Below are 19613 nucleotides of genomic sequence, written 5' to 3' on the forward strand. Positions count from 1 at the left end.
CAAACCTGCTGTCCACAAGGCTCCCGTGCGGCCGCCATCTTTCTTTCCAGAGAGGAGCAGGCGAGCGGGACAACACCCTTTCCCCTCCGGGCAGGCTTGGTGGCGCGGTTTAACACATAGTCCATTTGCTTTTCTGCTCCAAGCGGCTGGCTCTCTGTGCTAAGTCCTTGTGCCTCCGGGGCCGTGGCCGTGCTGGAGAACCGCTCGTGGGGGGCAGCTGGTGACCTCGGTCGGGCGTGCAGGACGGCCCAGAACGCCCCCCTTCCCATGAGGCCCCTGCTGCTCCCCGCCCCCAGCTCAAACCTTATCCAGTGATTTTTAAATTTTTTTTTTTCTGAAAGAGGGATAGCATATCAAACACGTTTGGAAATCTTTAGCCTAGTCCATTGATTGATAGCAATAGGCAAGATTTCATCATTTTTAATAGCTAACATGTATTCCATTTTGTATAATCCATGTCTTTACTTAAGTCATTAACATTTGGCTTGTTTCCATACCTTGGCTATTGTAAGTAATGTTGCAATTTCAGGAGGATGCATGTATCTTTCAAAAGAGAGTTTAAAAAATTCTCCTGGTAGATGCTTATGAATGGGATTCCTGGATAAGAGGGTAGATTTATTTTTTGTATTTCAGAGAACCTCCTCAATGATTTCCACTAGAGGCCTTTAAGATGCAGGCACCTTGTGCACTTAAAGAGATTGGGAGATTTTTCATGAAGAAGATGGGCACACAAGATGTACACATTGACACCAGGCTCATAAAAGCTGTCTGGGCTGAAGGAATAGCAAAGATCCCTGAATATATTCATGAATATTTGTCCAGAAAATGTAATGAGTATAAAGATTTACCAAACACGTCTGATACATTGGTTATCTCTGCACCTGTCAGCACCTTCAGAAATCTATACTCAGCATGGGTAAGGACTTACTAAACTGATGATGTATTAAGGTTACAAAATTACATACACAAAAAGAAAACTAATGTTTCACGTGACATCTATCACTCTAGGTCTCAATAAATTTGATAATATTTTTCTTATGTAGGGATGTTTTGTAATGTGCCATATAATTAGCAGCATCCCCTACTAGCAGTATTTTTCAACATATGTGACTACCGAAAAATCTCATTATGCAACATGAGACTTGGGAAAAGATTGTCCCTTATGCTCCACTTTATTTATTTATTTTTTTAGGCTCCACTTTAGAAACTATTTTTGGAGCTGGAGGGATAGTACAGTGGGTAGTGCACTTGTTTTGCATGTAGTCAACCTTGGTTTAATTTCTGCTACCTGGCGCTACCCTGAGCCATGCTACTTGTGATCTCTGAGCACCAATGAGTGTGGTCCACTCTCCTTTCATTAAAAATAAAATTACTTTTATAATTTAATGTAGCCATATTTGGGGATTTTTCTACAGAAACTCCCAAGGCAAGGAAGCCTAGGCAAGGGAGTTCATAGGGTAATATATGGTCACCATATTTGTGAAATGAAGATAGCATACGTGTGTACATTACTTCCAAAAACAGTCATATTTTAAAAATTTAAACAAACAGGAGAGCTGATGTTGTAAACACATGAAATAAATTAACCATTATATGAAAACAAATATCCCAGAGGGCAGTGTTTTCATTTAGTGGCAAATACAATTAAACAGACATTCAATTTGAAGCAAATGAAATCTACCACCATATTTCTGGTAGTGTCTTTACGCTGATATAAATTGAAGCAAGAAGCAGTTTGTCTGAATCACTATTATTCTAGGGGGAGATATATAGGACAAGCAAATCTAATGTGACAGATGTTATAAATGTCATTATGGTTTTCCAATTCAAACAGTTGAGACTGATTAGAAAGAGGATCAGATTTTCTCCTGTCAAAAAAGAGAGAAACCTAGTCATAGAGAAAATTTGTTTTCTCTGGTTAAGCTTTTTTAAAGCTTCCTGTGGATAAAATGGACTCTTTAATATGTTATTCAAAGCAAATACTTTTGATCAGAAATAGAGTGAAAATCTATCTAAAACCACAGAGTGGGATAAAATAAGAAAAAGAAATTAAATTTAGTATGTAAATATTTTAGATTAATATATGGAAAAGTAGGGCTGGAGCGATAGCACAGAGGGTAGGGCGTTTGCCTTGAGCACGGCCAGTCTGACTGAGTCAGGTGCTATTCCTCCGCCCTCTCGGAGAGCCCGGCAAGCCACCTAGAATATCTCGCCCGCATGGCAAAGCCTAGCAAGCTACCCGTGATGTATTCGATATACCAAACACAGTAACAAGCCTCACAATGGAGACGTTACTGGGCCCACTCAAGTAAATCAATGTGCAATGGGAGGACAATGCTACAGTGCTATGGAAAAAGAGTAATTATTTTTAAGTTTTCCCTATCAATAAATATTAACATAAAAAATAAAGGGATCCATCATTAGTCCATAAATGGGTGAATTCTTATATGCAAGGGACCAAAAGAGCTACTTGTGGAAAAAGTTGACTATTTCCTTTATTCTCTCAAATGCAACTTATGATATGCAGCAGAGTTTAGTTGTCCATATAAATGTATATATGTCTGTATATACATATATATGTATACATATATGAATGTAAAATATATATGCATACATATGACTATAATATTATTTAACTACTAATTTCCCTTAAAAATATTTTCTAAAATGGCAATATGTTTAGATAGTGAATTGATTATGTAATCGTAAGGACAAGATAAAAACGTTTTTTCCTGCATGGAAGAGTCTGGAAAGCTCCCTGTGGCATATTCGATATGCCAAAAACAGGAACAAGAATTCTCAGAATGGAGATGTTACTGTGGCCCGCTTGAGCAAATCGATGAACAATGGGAGGACAGAGCTACAGTGCTATATTTATCTCACAATCATGAAATCACTTCACTTATTCACTTAATCCCCTTTATTCATCGATTTACTCGAGCGGGTGCCAGTAATGTCTCCATTCATCCCGGTTGCGTGCTAGTGTAGCCCAATGGTATCTGTTCGTTCTAGGAACATGCAGAGCCTCAAACAGATCATTCAGGGTCTTGACAAAGAAGTCTGACCATCTTGTAGGTGGGCGTCCACGTGATCTTTTGATGTCCCGTGGAATCCAATCAGTAATGGCTCAAGTCCAGTGGTTGTCTGTAAACCTCATTACGTGTCCAGCCCATTTGATTTTTGATGTCTTGACAAATGAGACAGCGTCACTGATTCTTGAGTGTTGATGAAGATCAGAACTCCAGATTCTATCTCTCATTTGAGTGAATCATGATATTCCAAGCATAGCTCTTTCGATTCCTCTTTGAGAGACCCGAATAGCGTTCTCATCCTGTTTTCGTAGGGTCCAGGTCTCTGAGGCATATGTTAATGCAGGAAGAACAGTGGAATCAAAGAGATGTGCTCGTAGCTGGAGGTTCTTTGTCCTTTTAGTTATTTCTTCAACGTTCTTGAAGGCATTCCAAGCTGCTCTCTTCCTCCTGCGCAACTCAGGTGCCAGGTCATTCATCATGTTGATTTCTCTACCTAGGTATATATAACTGTTGCATTCAGAGATGGTGGTCTATCTACTATTCATGAAATAGTATACACATAAATACATACAATTATTATATATACGTTATAGAACTATTATATTGTTATAATAAAAATAAAAAATGAAGGGATACTCTTTTTTTTTAATTAGTGAAACACCAATGAGGTACAGTTATAGACTTACAAACTTTTGTGCTTGGGGTTCAGTTTGAAGGAATACTCTTTAATATTTTTTCCTCTTTCCTGAAAGAGCAAATAGATACCCATGAAAGTAGAATGTTTCAGCCTTTACTAGGTGTCATAGACTAGAATGCCCCTCTTCCTTCCATTCATAAGTTAAAACTCTATGCCTCTACTGTAATTGTATTTGGAGTGAGGGAGTTAGTGTCAATAACGAGATAAATTTATATGAGATTAAAAGGTGGAACATAATTCAGTGTCACTCATGTCACTATAAGAGAAATTTATCCAGAACACAAACAGAAAAAGTTATGTGAATATGTTATGATACAGAAAAGTTACGCACAGTTCATAAACTATGTAAAGTTTATAAAAACTTATGTGATATAGTAATATGGCAGCAGTCTGCAAGCTAAAGATAAAGGATTTAGGGCAAACTAAATTTCTCACATGTTTATTTTGGAATTCTATCATCTACATTTATGAGAAAATAAATTTCTGTTTAAATTGCCATTAACTGTGTTTTTTCCTTTATGATAGTCCTAGCAGACCAATATAACAGAGAAGGTCATTGTTTGAATTTCTCAAATTTCTATGTTTACTGCTGCCGTGTCTTAGACTTATAAAAATTATAGACTTTGTCAAATTCTGCCTCTGCAATTATCGCAGATTCTCCAGGAATAACGTATTATTATGTGCACAAATTATAGTTTCAAAAATAGATTATTTTTCTTCTTTAGTGGAACACAATGCAATTGGAATTATCAAGACTGACCACTGTACACCATTGACTTTATAATTATTTGCCTTAATTTTGGGCTATTGCCATTTTGTTTAATTCTCCTTAATGATAGTCAAAAAATCTAACACAGCTGACACAATTGAAAAGCTGGACTGGAAAATTCATTTCTATCTTCTGTTCATTCATAGCAAAGATATGTTTTAAGAAATATGTCCTCAGGCAATTTTGTTGTACAAACATCATTGAATTTAATTACACAAACCTGGGTAATACTGGCTACTCGATATCTTAGGTTACATGGTCAAGTCTATTGGGAACATGTGGACCTGATGCTTTGTATATAAACTTCCATCTTGACTGAAGTAATTAAATTTCTACAGAAACTATGGTGCTACTGCTACCATCATTATGCTAGTTATCAGGCAGAGAAGTAAAAAAGAACAAAAAGAAAAAAAAAGAAAGAGAACCAGGGATGAAACACCTAAACCCCACTGAGTTTAGAATCTAGCAAGATACACAAAAATTAAAGTAAACTATATTATCAAGAGCATTAAAAACAACTTGAGGAAGCAGAGAGTAGGATAAACCACGGCAGTAGAATGTCTACTTGCTGTACCATAATGACCACACACAATGGGGCTGGAGGATGCTTGCAAACCACATTTTGCATACAACAGAAAGGAGAAGATTATAATATTTCTAGGACATTAATTTTTCCCTACCAAATTATTATATTTACTGACTTTATACTATGAATTTTGCTCCAGCATATACATACTACAAAGCCTCACCCCCACCCCACCTCCAGTGCCTTTAAGACAAGAAACAGCTCACTGTCAGACTGAGACTGGAATAACTGACTGAATTGCCTCTCAGACCCCTTGAGAAATTTTGGGGAGGACCAAAAAGAAGTTAAAAAAATGTTTGATTCTAGACTAGCGTCTCTATTTCCCTACAAAAGAAGTAATTTTCTCAGTTTATAGTAACAGCAGAGGTAAACTTCTGAAGACTAATAACATCTGAGATACAATCTTTACAAACCAGAGATTCACTCTGAGTTTAGGGCTTAAGATCACTAGGACAGAGCTCCACACCTTGATCCAGTCCTGCCATCATCTAGACTTAGAACAAAAATGAAAATATTCTCTGCACTATTAAATGACCCATTTAGTCTAATGTTTAAAAACTCTGTGTTTGACAAAACAAGTAAGAAATTCCTTACTTTGCAATGCTATTAGATTCCTGCTGCTCTAGAAATCAGGCCTAAGTCAAAGTAGTTTTCAAAATGTCTTAAGCAATCAATGCCTCATCTATACTCTATTATAACCGAGCCTGATAATTTAAGCAAATGAGACTGAAATGTAAAGGATTCAATAATGCTTTTAACTTATAATTTATCCTAACATATTTATTATTGTCTTTCCCAGAGCTATTGGAAATGTTTAAACTAGAAAGATAGTGATTCTTTATAATGAAAACTAAGTAATTGGGATAGCCCTCCAAATACTCCCATCAGTCACTCATTGAATTCACAAAACCAAGGTAATTGGAAAAATGAGCCTGTCACCCCTGCTTTTTCAAAAGTCTGTACCACTGTTCAGCTACTTATAATTCCTATTGTAAAGATTTGACTATAATAGGTCTTGGTTTAATAAAATTTTATTCTCACCTACTTTTTACCCAATCCTCAACTGCACAGATCTTAAGTAGATATGCATTAAGTTATTGTACATTTTATTATTACATACATTAAATATACTTTATAGTAAATGTGTATTCCTGCACTCAGAAATCAATCACTCATGGGTTTGTGTTTTAGGGGATCATATAGAATTCTGGGTTTTGAACCCAGGTTGACTACATGCAAGGCAAGTGCTTTACTTGCTATAATATCTCTCCAGCCCCTAACTTCCATCTTTTTAAGTTGAGATATCATGGTTTACAATACTATTAGTATTTATACTTTAGACATACAATACTGTTGTCATACACCATGATAGTGTCAATAGTTCTTCACATTGTCACATGGCTCTTCTTAATGCATAAATCCATGGTTGGCTAGTGAGTAAGCTTGTGGAGTCTGAATATAATTTTAACATATGGAAAATATGCCATTTTATATCAAATAGCAATATGCCATCCTATTGCACTGCACTGCTTTCAAACTTTATAAGTGAATATTTCCTTTGAATTACTTATAATAATATTGCTTTGCTCCCCAGCTTCCTGAGAACTGTATACCTTAGTTAACATGTACATTACACACATTTCTGCTTATCTGAGTTTTCTGCTCAAAACGGATTGAAATTTGTTTCACCAAAGAAGCAAAATCAACACCATCAGTGGCTGGGTGCAGGTATATTAGAATTTCAGAGGCTTATGTATTATAACTAGCTTAACTAAACAAAGTCATAACACATACTTCAGAAAATACCCAGGAATTCTAATAATCTGACAACATCTATCTGCATTCTGCAATTCACTCGTAGGCTTTTTAGTATTGTTTGAAAAGTCTTAAACTTTTTAGAAAAGAGGCATAAGCTTGCCATTTTTTCAACTGAAAGGCATCACCTTAGATATAATTAAAAGTGTCTGTGTCAGTTAATATAAACATTATTTTGGTTTTCAATTTTTAGTTAGGAGCAACTATGGAATGTTTTATAAATTTTATTCATTTCATCTGTAAGATGGCTTTAGTGAAATCAGTCCTAACACAATGCTAAACTCATTTTTACCGGGGGCAATGAAAAAAACCCAAATATCATATTATGTATTCATTTAGTATTTCTATAAATTGATAGGATACTGGTATACTAAATCAAATCTAGGAAGCTAAGGAACTGAGGATTACCATTTAAAAAGTTGATAGTGGCAGGTTAGTCCAGGAACCGGAGTGCGTCCCTTTCCTAAGCCGCATGTGTGTGCCCCTTTCCCCTTGCGGAACCCCACCACAGGGAAGCCAGATGAGACTTTGGGGAACACCTGCCTGAGTTCCGTGGGACCACCCGCCCCTCTCCTAGGTCAGTGAGTCCCTGGGTCAGCTAGGGGCATGGTCTCCATGTAGGGGCGTGGCCTCCTCAAAGTGGGCGTGGCCTTCTCTGAGTCAGCCCAAGTTATATTTCCCACTCCCAGCGCTCTCCACTCACATCCCAGTCTTTATCACCTAATTCTATGGAAAAAATCTGGCTGCCTCTACTACAGTACAATAATCCACTGACCTACTCCAATTCTAACAAAAGACCAGTATGCAAGAAGAGCTCCTCCTTCAATCCTTCACTAGATGCCTGTCATAAGCCACAGAATAATGCCTGAGAGGAAGGACAGATTCTAGAAAGGGAGAAGGGTGAAGACCATCGCCCAACCTTATCAGAATCCTTTCCCACGGTAAGAGGTAACAGTGCTAGTGACTTCCAAGGTTTTACCTCTAGAAACCACAAGAGCATGAAGAAACTTGGGGATGATCCCAAGAGGAACAATATTAGCATCATCAGAGTACCAGAAGGACAGGGAGGCAACCCCAATTCAAAAGACACAGTCAAAGAAATAATTGCTGAAAAGTTCCCAGAGACAAAGAATGCAGACATCCAGATCCAAGGAGTCAGAAGGGTGCCAGCTAAAAGAGATCATAATAAAAACATGCCAAGGCATATCATAGTCAGAATGATGGACGCTGTGGACAAAGACACAATATTGAAAGCGGGAAGTTCAAAGACAGAAATCACATACAAAGGAGCACTCCTTAGGTTTACAGCAGATCTATCAGAAGAAACCCTCCAAGCCCGAAGAAAATGATGGGATATAGTGAAAAAACTCAAAGAACTGAAGGCCTCACCAAGAATACTTTGCCCAGCTAAACTCTCACTCAAACTCGATGGAATAATACACCATTTTATAGATAGACAACAGCTCAGGAACTTCACAGACACAAAACCAAATCTAAAAGAAGGAATAAAGGGGCTCCTGTAAGATAAGAAGGAAAACACTTATAAGCACAACCAACCACTACAGAAATATGGCACAAAACCCCATGACAATAATCTCTCTCAATGCCAATGGTCTAAATTTACCAATCAAGAGACACAGAGAGGCAAAATGGATCCAGAAAGTAAAAGCAACATTCTTCTGTCTACAACAAACTCATCTAAACAGTCAGAGCAAACACAGACTCAAAGTTAAAGGATGGAAAAAAATCCTGCAAGCAAACAGCTTCCTCAAAAAAGCTGGGGTTGTAATACTAGCATCCTACAACATTTCAGGTTGAAAAGGATTAGAAGGAACAGAGAAGGCCACTGATTGCCACTCAAGTCCTCTTTTGCAAACCATAGCACCCAAAAGGAGAGAGAGAACAAAAGGGAATGCCCTGTCACAGAGACTGTGTGGGATGGGGGAATATGGGGGGATGGGAGGGATAGTGGGATCACTGGTGGTGGAGAATGGGCACTGGTGGAGGGATGGGTTCTCGATCATTGTATAACTGAAACCCAAGGACAAAAAATTGTAAGTCTACAACTGTACCTCATGGTGTGACACTAATAAAAATTTAAAAATAAATAAGTAAATGATAAAAAGTTGATAGTTATGAAATCTTTCTAAACTGTTAATTAAGGCAAGATTCTGGAGTTGTGTTATGATATTTGAAAGCTGTCACTGTAACACTGTATCACTGTCATCCCTTTGTTCATCAATTTACTCGATTGGGCACCAGTAACGTCTCTATTCGTTTCAGCCCTGAGATTTTAGCAGCCTCTCCTTACTTGTCTTTCCCAACGATTGGAGGCTCTTTCTGGTTCAGGGGAAAGAGACATGTTATAGTTACTTATTTTGGCATATCGAATACTCCAAGGTGAGCTTGCCAGGCTCTGCCTGTGCAGGTGGGATACTTTCAGTAGCTTGCTGGGCTCTCCAAGATATATATATATATATATATATATATATATATATATATATATATATATGAGTCCAGCAAGCTATTGAGATTATATAATTATATATACATATATAATTGTATTTTTTTCTCCCTATGATTTGTTGCCTACTGTCTGAACTCCATCAACAGAGTGTGGTAATTATGGAATATGGGTAGGAATTGTCTTATGATGTGATCAGGAATATGTTCACTCACATGTGAGGCTCAGCCCAAGCATCCAGAAAGCTATTAATAATTTGAAAGCTACATTACAAAATGAAAGCTGAAGAGTTTAAGTCCAAAAAGTTATTCTTATTTTAAGGAATAGTACTAACTATTCATTAAAGTTATAAGGTATACCTAAAACAGGTATACCTTTCCAGGCACTGTACTAGCACTGTCCTCCCATTGTTCATTGATTTGCTCGAGTGGGCCCAGTAACATCTCCGTTTTGAGACTTGTTGTTATTGTGTTTGGCATATTGGACACATCACAGGTAGCTTGCCAGGCTTTGCCGTGCGGGCGAGGTACGCTTGGCCGCCTGCTGGGCTCTCCCAAGAGGGGTGGAGGAATCAGGTCTTCCAGGTCTGCCGCGTCAAGGCAAACACCCTACCCACTGTGCTATCACTCCAGCCCTTTTCAGGAAAACATTGTATGAAACTGTTAGGTTAAATATAAAATATGTCTTTTAGTTAATACTGAAATCAGAACAATCATTCTCAATTACAAAATATGAATACCACTAGGGGCTTCAGTATCTACTCATAACTTCTTTTAATGTAGCACATAAATTTTGGAATAATAATCCTCTGTCTTTTTGTCTAAAGGTAATTTTTAATTTCTCCTGTGATCTGTAATTTCTTCTTGGACTCATAAGTTGGTCAACATGTTGTTTCAGCTTTACATATTTGTAAATCTTTGAATCTCTATTCTCTCCTTATATTGGATTTCTAGTTTCATGTAATTGTGGTTGGAAAGATTTTTGGTATCAATATTATCAAATTTATTGAGACCTGTTTAATGGCCTAATATACAATCTGTTCTATCTAATCTGGAGAATATCCCATGTTCACTAGAGAAGAATTCATTTTTCTGCTTTTGAATGCAATGTACCAAATCATTCTCTTAATTCCCTCTATCCTGCTGTTTAAATGTTTAAAACAAACATTTCATTATTGATTTTATTTGGAAGCTCTAGAACTGATGAAAGTGTGAGTCACTGTCACTGTCACTGTCCTCCCATTGTTCATTGATTTGCTCGAGCGGGCCCAGTAACGTCTCCACTGGAGAATTTGTTTGTTACTGTGTTTGGCATATCGAATACGTCACGGGGAGCTTGCCATGCTCTGCCGTGCGGGCGAGATACTCTCGGTAGCTTGCCGGGCTCTCCGAAAGGGGCGGAGGAACCGAACTCAGGTCAGCCATGTTGGCTGCGTGCAAGGCAAACGCCCTACCACTGTGCTATCACTCCCAAATTATATTACCATCATTGTTTTTCACCGTATCATTCTCTTTATGTCTATTAATAAGTTTGCATGTTTAAGGTTGGAGTGCACAATATTTACAAATGTCATCTAGTTTGACTGATCCCTTCAGTATTGTGTTATCATAATCATTATATCATTAGCACATGCTCTTCTTTATAGTCTTCTTCCTATAGTCTTTGTCTGAAAATCTATTTTGTCTGATTATAGTTATCACAGTCTCCTTCGGTTTCTATTTGCATAAAAATATTTTTCAATCCTCAAAGTCAGTTTCTTTCAGGAAGAGAAGGTTGGGACAGATTTTAAACTCGCAGACAAATTATCTCCATTGAGACAATTTCTGATGATCTACATTTTTTATCTGTTTTTAATTTGGAGCATTTTTTAGCTCTTCATTACTCTAGTCTATGTTCTGGTTTTATTCATTAGTGATAAAACAACCACCTCTCAACCTTGATGAAATAGCTTTGTGAAGAAGATAATAAAATTCAGCCTGTCCTAAATTTTTATTGTCTAACCTTTCTGCATAGTCTAAGTAACCTATTATGTTCTTTTTGGTTCCCAGTGGACAACAACAACAGGCCCTCCCGTTGATCGTCGATTTGCTCGAGCGGGCCCAGTAACGTCTCCATTGGAGACTTTGTTGTCACTGTGTTTGGCATATCGAATACTCTTGGTAGCTTGCCGGGCTCTCCGAGAGGGGCGGAGGAATCGAACTCGGGTCGGCCATGTTGGCCGCTTGTAAGGCGAACGCCCTACCTGCTGTGCTATCGCTCCAGCCCCCAGTAAATAAGATTATACTATAATCTACCATTATTTTAAATAGGAAGATTTCAGTCAGCACCTGGTTCCAGGATGTTGGGAAACCAGACCCTCAGGCTCAGATTAAAGTATGTAAATGTAAATTTAGGAAAATACTGTGAAATTAACATGTAAACTCTGGGGAAGCAGGCAGTTAATAACTTTTTTTTGTTATTAATACCTCTCACTTAACAGCAGACACAAGTCCTTCTAACTACCAACACTAGAACATGATTTGAAGACCATCCCTGAGTGGCCATAGTGAAAATGAACTGGAGCCACACATGTGTGAACAAGCTTCTTTCCAGGATATGTAGGGGACCTTGTAGGGGACCTGGAAACAGAAGGAGAAAGCTCACAAAGAGAGTGAAAATTATCTGCATCTAGGACCAAAGCTTCATAAATATTTAAATATCCTCTACCATACAAATATTAATAGGTTTCATTATGCCTTTGTGATGTGTTTTAGGAGAGTTAGTTGCTGTGAATTCCTGAGGGTTATTGATTTATTTATTTATTGTTTTGCTTATTGGGTCACATCTGGCTCTGCACTCAGGAATCACTCTTGGAGGTGCTTGCGGGACCATATGGGATGCTGGGAATCGAACCCAGATCAGCCATGTGCAAGGCAAACACCCTACCTGCTGTACTATCACTCCAGCCCTGGATTTTTGGATCTTAAACAAGAGTTCCACTGACTTGCAAAGATCTTAGGATCTTTCATACAAAAGTCTTAAAATTACATGAAAATTTTTTGTATGGTTTCTTCTGGCTGGTGCTATAGCTTCTTCTACTGATCTGATTTAATATGGCCTTACTCCCCACACCCCTGCCCCTCTCCCATTCTTTTCTACCTGATAGGAGTTAGTTCTATTGAAAGTTTAGTTTTTAAATCACTTCGTGGGCCTCCCAAGCAATGCTCAGTACCCAAGGCTACTCCCAGCTAACCAGGCCAACTGGCTCAATTCTTTGGTCCAGTTATATAGTTACATTTGGTCCAGCTCTCCTGGAGACCGCCAGGGCCATACTTGGTAGAAACAGTACGCTTGTGGGGATCCTGCAGTGCCAGGGGATAGAACTTTGGACCCTTTTTCTTGCAAGGCATGCATTTCAGCCTGTTAAGCTATTCCATTACCAGTCTTATTTCAGGAGTTTCTTTCACAAAGAATTTTAGTGCTATACAATTGTAGACTTGGTGTATCTATGTAAATGGTGGATTTAGTATTGCATTCTATTTGTGAACTGTGAAGCAGAGCCTTTTTTTCCCTTTTTAAAAATTAATGTTTACCTTAAAAGTGATACTAATTACATTTTTTAAGTCATATTGTTCCAGAAAAACCCACTCAAGGCTAAAACTGTAATTTCTGTCCCAGAAGTTCTTGCTTTCACTATAGATAAGAAGTAGAGAAAAAGATAAATGAAGAACAGAAAGTCGCTTATTTGTTTTTGGTTTGGGGCCATACATGATCTTTCTCAGGGGTTACTCCTGATTCTGCATTCAGGAATTACTTCTGGTGGTGTTTTGGGGAAATATAATGGATCCTGGGTCAGTTGTGTGCAAAGAAAATACCCTACCATAATCTGTTCTCAGTGTCAAAGCACCACTCAGATTCTAACTGTGTTTTTTTGGTATAGATTGCCATGGTAATTGTAAACTGCTGTGGCATGAGTGGGTGTGATTTTTTTTAATAATGTAGTGTACTGAGTGTGTAATAATTTAGTTGCAGATTATCTATCACTCATTCCAACTGTTTATAACTAGTTACTTGTCTTATTATTTTCATCTCTTTGTTTCAGCATTTGTAATTCATTGACAGAAACATCAGGCTTAGAATGTTGGCAGAAAAACATCTATGCTTTGTGTGCAGGTTTTCAAAGAAAAAAATGATTAAAGATGGAATTGAGAGATTTTGGATATTGATCTGTGAGAGGACAGCATATGAAAGTAACTTGTCTTATATAAATAAAGAGATGTTTGCTTAAGGGAATAAAAGAATGTTTTAGTTGTTAAGCATTGCATTGTCTACACAATGGGATAGTTTTTCCAGGAAAGGAAAGAATTACTGTCAGATTCCTTCCTTTTAAGTAAATTGCATATCACATTCACATTGTTGATATCCTGTCTCAAGACAACTTTGACAGAGGCCTCTAAATAGTTCTGTCATAAATTCACAGTTTCAAGCCATATAACTAATTTTTGGAGGCAATATTATCATAAAAACAATAAAATCATTTAAAATAAAATATTTAAAAGGCATGAAGTAACACTTAGTTATCTGACTAAAATTACTTCATTAAAGGAGGTTTCATTTCCAATTACTAGGATATATGTTTGTAATATGTTTTGTTTTATAATATGAAAACACACCATTAACAGACAAGTAATGGTATTATTTCTTATTATATATAATGCATATAATATGGAGTCCATACATGTAAACCTAATTCTATGCTAAATTCAAGCATTTTAGCTATATCATGTTCTTGTCTATCAAATAGCAATTTTGGAGAGGCATTTTAAGAAATATAAGCTTATTAGGAATACTGTAACTTTTTTTGCAGTGGTTATGACAACGTTTATTCTTCTTTTTCCTCCAAATGCTCATATTTCATTATTAATTTCTAAAGTGGTAGGGTGTTTGCCTTGCGTGCAGCTGGCCCAGCTGAGGTTGAGCTGAGTTGAGTTCCTTCGCCCATCCCGGACAGACCCTCTCGGAGAGCCCAGCAAGCTACTGAGAGTATCTCACCCACACAGCAAAGCCTGGCAATACACCCGTGACGTATTCAATATGCCAAACACAGTAAGAACAGGTCTCACGATGTAGACATTACTGGGCCCACTCAAGAAAATCGATGAACAATGGGAGGACTGTGACCGTGAATTTCTAAAGACAGAATTAGAAAAAAGTTGCTGCATATAAATTAGCTTAAAAACTGATCTTTAATGTTCTTAAACTCTTGTGAATTACTGCCTGCTTCTCTATTATTTGGCATACTTTGAAATTTTTTTGGGGATAGGTGGGTGAGAGGGATGGTCGTGCTTCTTTGCAGCAGTATTAAAGGCCTTTAGGACCCATTCTATAACTGATAACTGTTGCAAGATAGGATAATGTATTGGCAGGGACCATACCAGGAAAGGTAACCTTAGACAGCCCACATATATTGCATAGACTGAAGTAGGGTCACACTCATTTTAGTATTGAAAACCCTACCTCTGAGGGAAAAGTTGAGATACTCATACCACATGTGAGATATATGTTGGCATGAAGCCAAAAGAATATTATAGGAGACTCTTTTATATACAAGAATGTTTTGGACAGAAGCTAGAATCCTAGTTGACTTAAAGCCAAACCTCCTACACTCCTGGATCGAGTGGCTTTGGAGGTTGGGGGTGTCATGCCTGTAACCAATTGGGGGACATTAAAAATATAGTCTTGGTAGAGCTGGGTATAATACTCATATGTAAAGCATATTTCCTCTCAACCTTATTTCCGTCATTTTTAGAATAGAAAAATAGAAGCAGTTGGGCCAGAGATACAGAAAATTGAAATGGAGCTTGTCTTGCACACAGTTGGCCTCAGTTTGATCTTTTTATAGTGTATGGTTCTTCAAAGGCCATCCCTCCACCAGGAGTGATTCTTGAGTGTTGAGTCAAGAGGAATCCCTGAAAACTCCCCAAGCAAAATCAAAATAGGAATACTGCATCATGTTAAACAGTTAAAAGTAAACTACTAAACATTATTTTTATCTTTTGTGGAAAACTTATCAAACAGAAAAATATAAGGAAAAAGTTTACAGAATAAAATAAGGTACAATCAGGCTATATTTCCTGAAGCAGGGTCTCTTGAACCAAGATGAACTTTTTGCCCAAATACTATTGTTTCCTCAAATATACTATTGAAAGAATTTAATAGCTTTCATTCAATTTTAAATCCACAATGCCACTGGATAAACATTCAGTGTTAAAAAGATTACAAGAAATCATAGTATAAATTAGAACTCTGTATAATATGTCTAACATTCTTATTTTCTTGGATCATTCATATATTAGAATTTGCATTAGTTCAATTTTTCTAATATAATCTAAGAGTTACAGGTCTTAAAATCCTTTTACTTGCAGTTCATACTACTTCAAAGTGTACCTTCTAGTGTTGATAATGTGGTTTAAGATTTCTTTTCATTCACGGTGTTTTTTGATTAGTAGCTCCCAAACAGTGACATAAGTCATCTTACTCAAAATATAGCTCATTAAAAGTGAGTAAATCTAAAAAGCCAACATCACAGTCTCTCGAGAACTTTATTTGTTATAAATACAAGTCATTACCACAAGATGGCACCTTCTTACTTTCAACATCAATTACAAACAACTATCTTCATAAAATGGTTTCAGCTTTTTAATGTGTTGTTTTAGATATTGAAACCTTATAAAACCAAGACTTGCTACAAACAGTATTGATGTTTGATGTATATTAAATAAAATCATATAATTAAATTAAAAAAAGAAGTTATAAATATCAAGATAAGAAAATCGAAATTACAAAAGCAGAGTATCATCATTGAACTGAATTACAACTGTGTGTGGTTAATGATGTATCTACATGGTTAAGTTTTTTCTAAAATACAATTTATTAATCAAATAATCTATCTCATTCTCTACCATCACCACTTATTTCATTTGTACATCCTAACATTCAAAACACATTTCATTCAGAAACTACCTTTCACCTAGCCCAGCAATTACAATCACTCCATTTTTCAGTAGATGCAACCCACAGTGCCATCAACCCCTGGCTACAAAACAAAATGCAATTTTTAAAAGTAAAAACTCAGAAATGGTACCCCATTCTCTCTGTGTTCATGAAAATAGGCAATCCAATCTGAAAGTCTTTGAACCAATGTAAACGCTAGAAAACTCAGTGTTGAAATATGGGAAGAATAAGGACTTGCACTAATATAGTGCATAACAATACAGTGTCAGACTCATTTACAGAAAATGCCTTGATTTGACTTTCCTCCAGATTGTCATCATGCTGCTGAAGATAAATTTACTCAAGTCTGTGGGAATTCCATCATGTTTTCTTCCTCCTGATTCCAAGTAGGAAGAGAAGGATTTTCAGGTCCCTTGGGAAAATAAAAAAAAATAACACTCACACCCACAAATTGAAAGCAAAATGGCAGACCTAATAATCCTTGACTCCATGTCCAAATGAAGTTGAGGCAATATTTGTAGTATTTGTATTCTGCCCAATATATCGCATTGTGAGATTCCTCAAAAAACTGAGAAGTCTGAGAGCTACAAAATAGAAAGCATTTAAGGCAGTTGATGTCTACATTTGGATTTCTTTTTCAGGTTACATGTCTAAGTCTCCATCGTAGGCTAAGGTCAGAGGCTTCTGTTGGGGAGGTGTGCTTTGATGTGGTTTTGGCTTCTTGCTGCAAAGAGAAAATAATTTTTCAGATAAAGAAAATGCATAGAACTCTGCCAAAGTCATTTTTGAGACAGAAATACTGGTGGTTAAATGTCAAAATATTTGTTTCTCAGGACCAGTATCGTTATTACTTTTCTAATGCTTGTATATGCATGTGTGTGTGCCTGTGTGTGAATGTGTGTCTGTGTTTAAAAATCCATAATTCTTTCAAAATCCTATAAAAGAATCCTGAAAACAATGGGCTTGTATAGGCCGATTTTCTTTTTCTTATTTATGTGTAGTAATGTGAACATCTGCTGCTCACCAATTCTTAAGTTACAACAACTTTCCCATCACAGATGTCTGACACCATAAGCAGCTGGAGCAGCCAGACTGTCTCCTGCCTTAACACTGGTTTAGATTTTAAACAAACATACTTCTGCTTTGGCCTAAACCATTTAGCTGCCAAGTCACCAAACAAAAATTCACTAAATTCACATCACACAGTCTCGCCTGAACTCTTTCACTTAGGTCTACAACTTTACCCTTCTCAGAGTGAGAAAGTGAAACTGAGTAAGATTCCAAAGTCACACAGTGATATTCCAGATCAGGGGCAAAATGTGCTATTTTCATCTTGGTATGGGTAATTCCCATTTTATGTATGAATATTTGTGGTTATATGCTACCAGAGTATCCCCCTGCCCCATGTCTCCTTTCTATACTAATTGTTTTACAGAAACTGCACTGCACTGGACTGTTGTTCATTGATTTGCTTGAGCGGGCCCAGTAATGCCTCTGTTGTGAGACTTGTTGTTACTGTGTTTGGCATATTGAATACGTCATAGTTTATAGAAACATCTTTCATTAAGCATATAGAGTCTCAGGTACAATGCTGAATATTATACATTAAATATCTCAATAAATTTTAGAACAACTCTGAGAAGGAAGCACAGGATTATTTCTGCCTTACAGACAGAGACTACAGGGGTCAGTGATTTTCAGAAGTCAGTGAGTGACAAGTATGATATGCATTTGAATTTGCTCGCATGCTTTTGGACTCTTTGTTTCAATAGATCAGACAACAATGGGTTGAATTAATTTTTTATATGTTTAATTTAGCACAGCAGGTAGGGCGTTTGCCTTGCACACAGCCGACCTGGGTTTGATTCCTCTGTCCCTCTCAGAGAGCCCAGCAAGCTCCCTGTGGCATATTCAATATGCCAAGAACAGTAACAAGTCTCACAATGAAGATGTTACTGGTGCTCGCTAGAACAAATGGATGAACAATGGGAGGACAGTGCTACATTGCAGTGCTAATTTAAATTTATTTTTTAACATGCATTCCAGTTCCATTTTAGAACATGCACAAGTTTGCATAACCATCGCATCTAGTAGTTGCAGAGCATTTTTATCACCCCAAAAGGAAATTCTCTATCAGTGAAGCAACACACACCTTGCCAGGCATATTTTAGCTTTCTGTCTTTTCGGGTTTGCCTATTCTTGTTATTTATATACAAAGTTATTCCCTACATGGTCTTTGTATCTGACTTTTTCACTTAATGGTTAAAAGATAATTTATGACTCTTGAACTTTGCCACCATGAAAATAAAAAATTGATAAAATAGTTGTAAAGTGGAATTTCCTAGTATTAAATATTCTACTTCTAGTTCAAAGATAAATGTTTTGCTTGTTTGAAGCAAATTTTTGATGCTAAAAGGATAAGTTTAAAACGATGAAGGTAGAGGAAACTGAGGCAGTGGCAGAGAGAAAAAACATTCTGGTGGGTTTGTGCTGTTCAAATGTTGAATACAAGAAAACTTGTCATTGACAATAATGTAAAATTGTGAATCGTGGTGACTTAAATTAAATATTAAATGAACTACAATGGTTCAGTAAAAGGAAAAACCACAGGGCACATCAATAACCAACCCTAGCAACTGGGATGGAGGCATTCAATAAATAATTGGCCCAGTGCTTGGTATGGGCTGTCAGAAGATACCTTCCAAACAGAGAAGCAAGGAGGAGGGCAGAAACAGGTTTTAACATTCTGTGCAACAATGCCTGGCCTCTGATGCTTCCCAGGTTCTATTTTTTCCAATAGTAAATGACTGCAAAATTTTCTGAATACCATTCAATTTAACTTTACATGAATATCTCAGTAAATTGCTGAACCTAATCCTAACAACACTCCAGTTTGAAATGAGGTCCCAAGCAAGCTAATTCACAGAATTCTAAGCCCATTAAGAAATTACACAAATGATAGTTTAAGGCAACTGGGAAAGACACGGTACACCTGCCCCAGTGGTGACAGTAGTGCTAGAGGAGAGTGTTCCTAACTTAGAAAATAGGAAAATCTAAAATGACAACAGGAATTGCCCCTCTCAAAGTCACATGGTCTTTGTTGTCGTTGTTGTTGTTGTTTGTTGTTTGTTTTTGGTTTTGTAGTGGGGAGGTAAGCAGAGGGAGAATAGATACAGGTGCCACCGGAGATTTTTTCTCGGTACACTCTCGATTGGAATTTGCTTGGGCTATCAGGCAAAGAGAAATGGGGAAACTGG

At 37.1% G+C, this 19613-nt stretch overlaps 1 protein-coding gene across 1 annotated transcript in view; it reads right to left on the minus strand.

Annotated features, from left to right (window-relative positions):
- Positions 1-15930: 15930 nt before the first annotated feature.
- The window catches only part of THSD7B (thrombospondin type 1 domain containing 7B), a 975852-nt gene continuing 972169 nt past the window's right edge, over positions 15931-19613 (minus strand). Inside the window, exon 28 of the mRNA XM_056117681.1 lies at positions 15931-17080. Coding sequence (XP_055973656.1) covers positions 16999-17080 — 82 coding nt within the window. The 3' untranslated portion in view covers positions 15931-16998. The remainder of the gene's footprint in view (positions 17081-19613) is intronic.

The sequence above is a fragment of the Sorex fumeus genome, unplaced genomic scaffold, assembly GCF_029834395.1.
Source record: "Sorex fumeus unplaced genomic scaffold, SorFum_2.1 ptg000035l, whole genome shotgun sequence".
NCBI classification, from domain to species: domain Eukaryota; kingdom Metazoa; phylum Chordata; class Mammalia; order Eulipotyphla; family Soricidae; genus Sorex; species Sorex fumeus.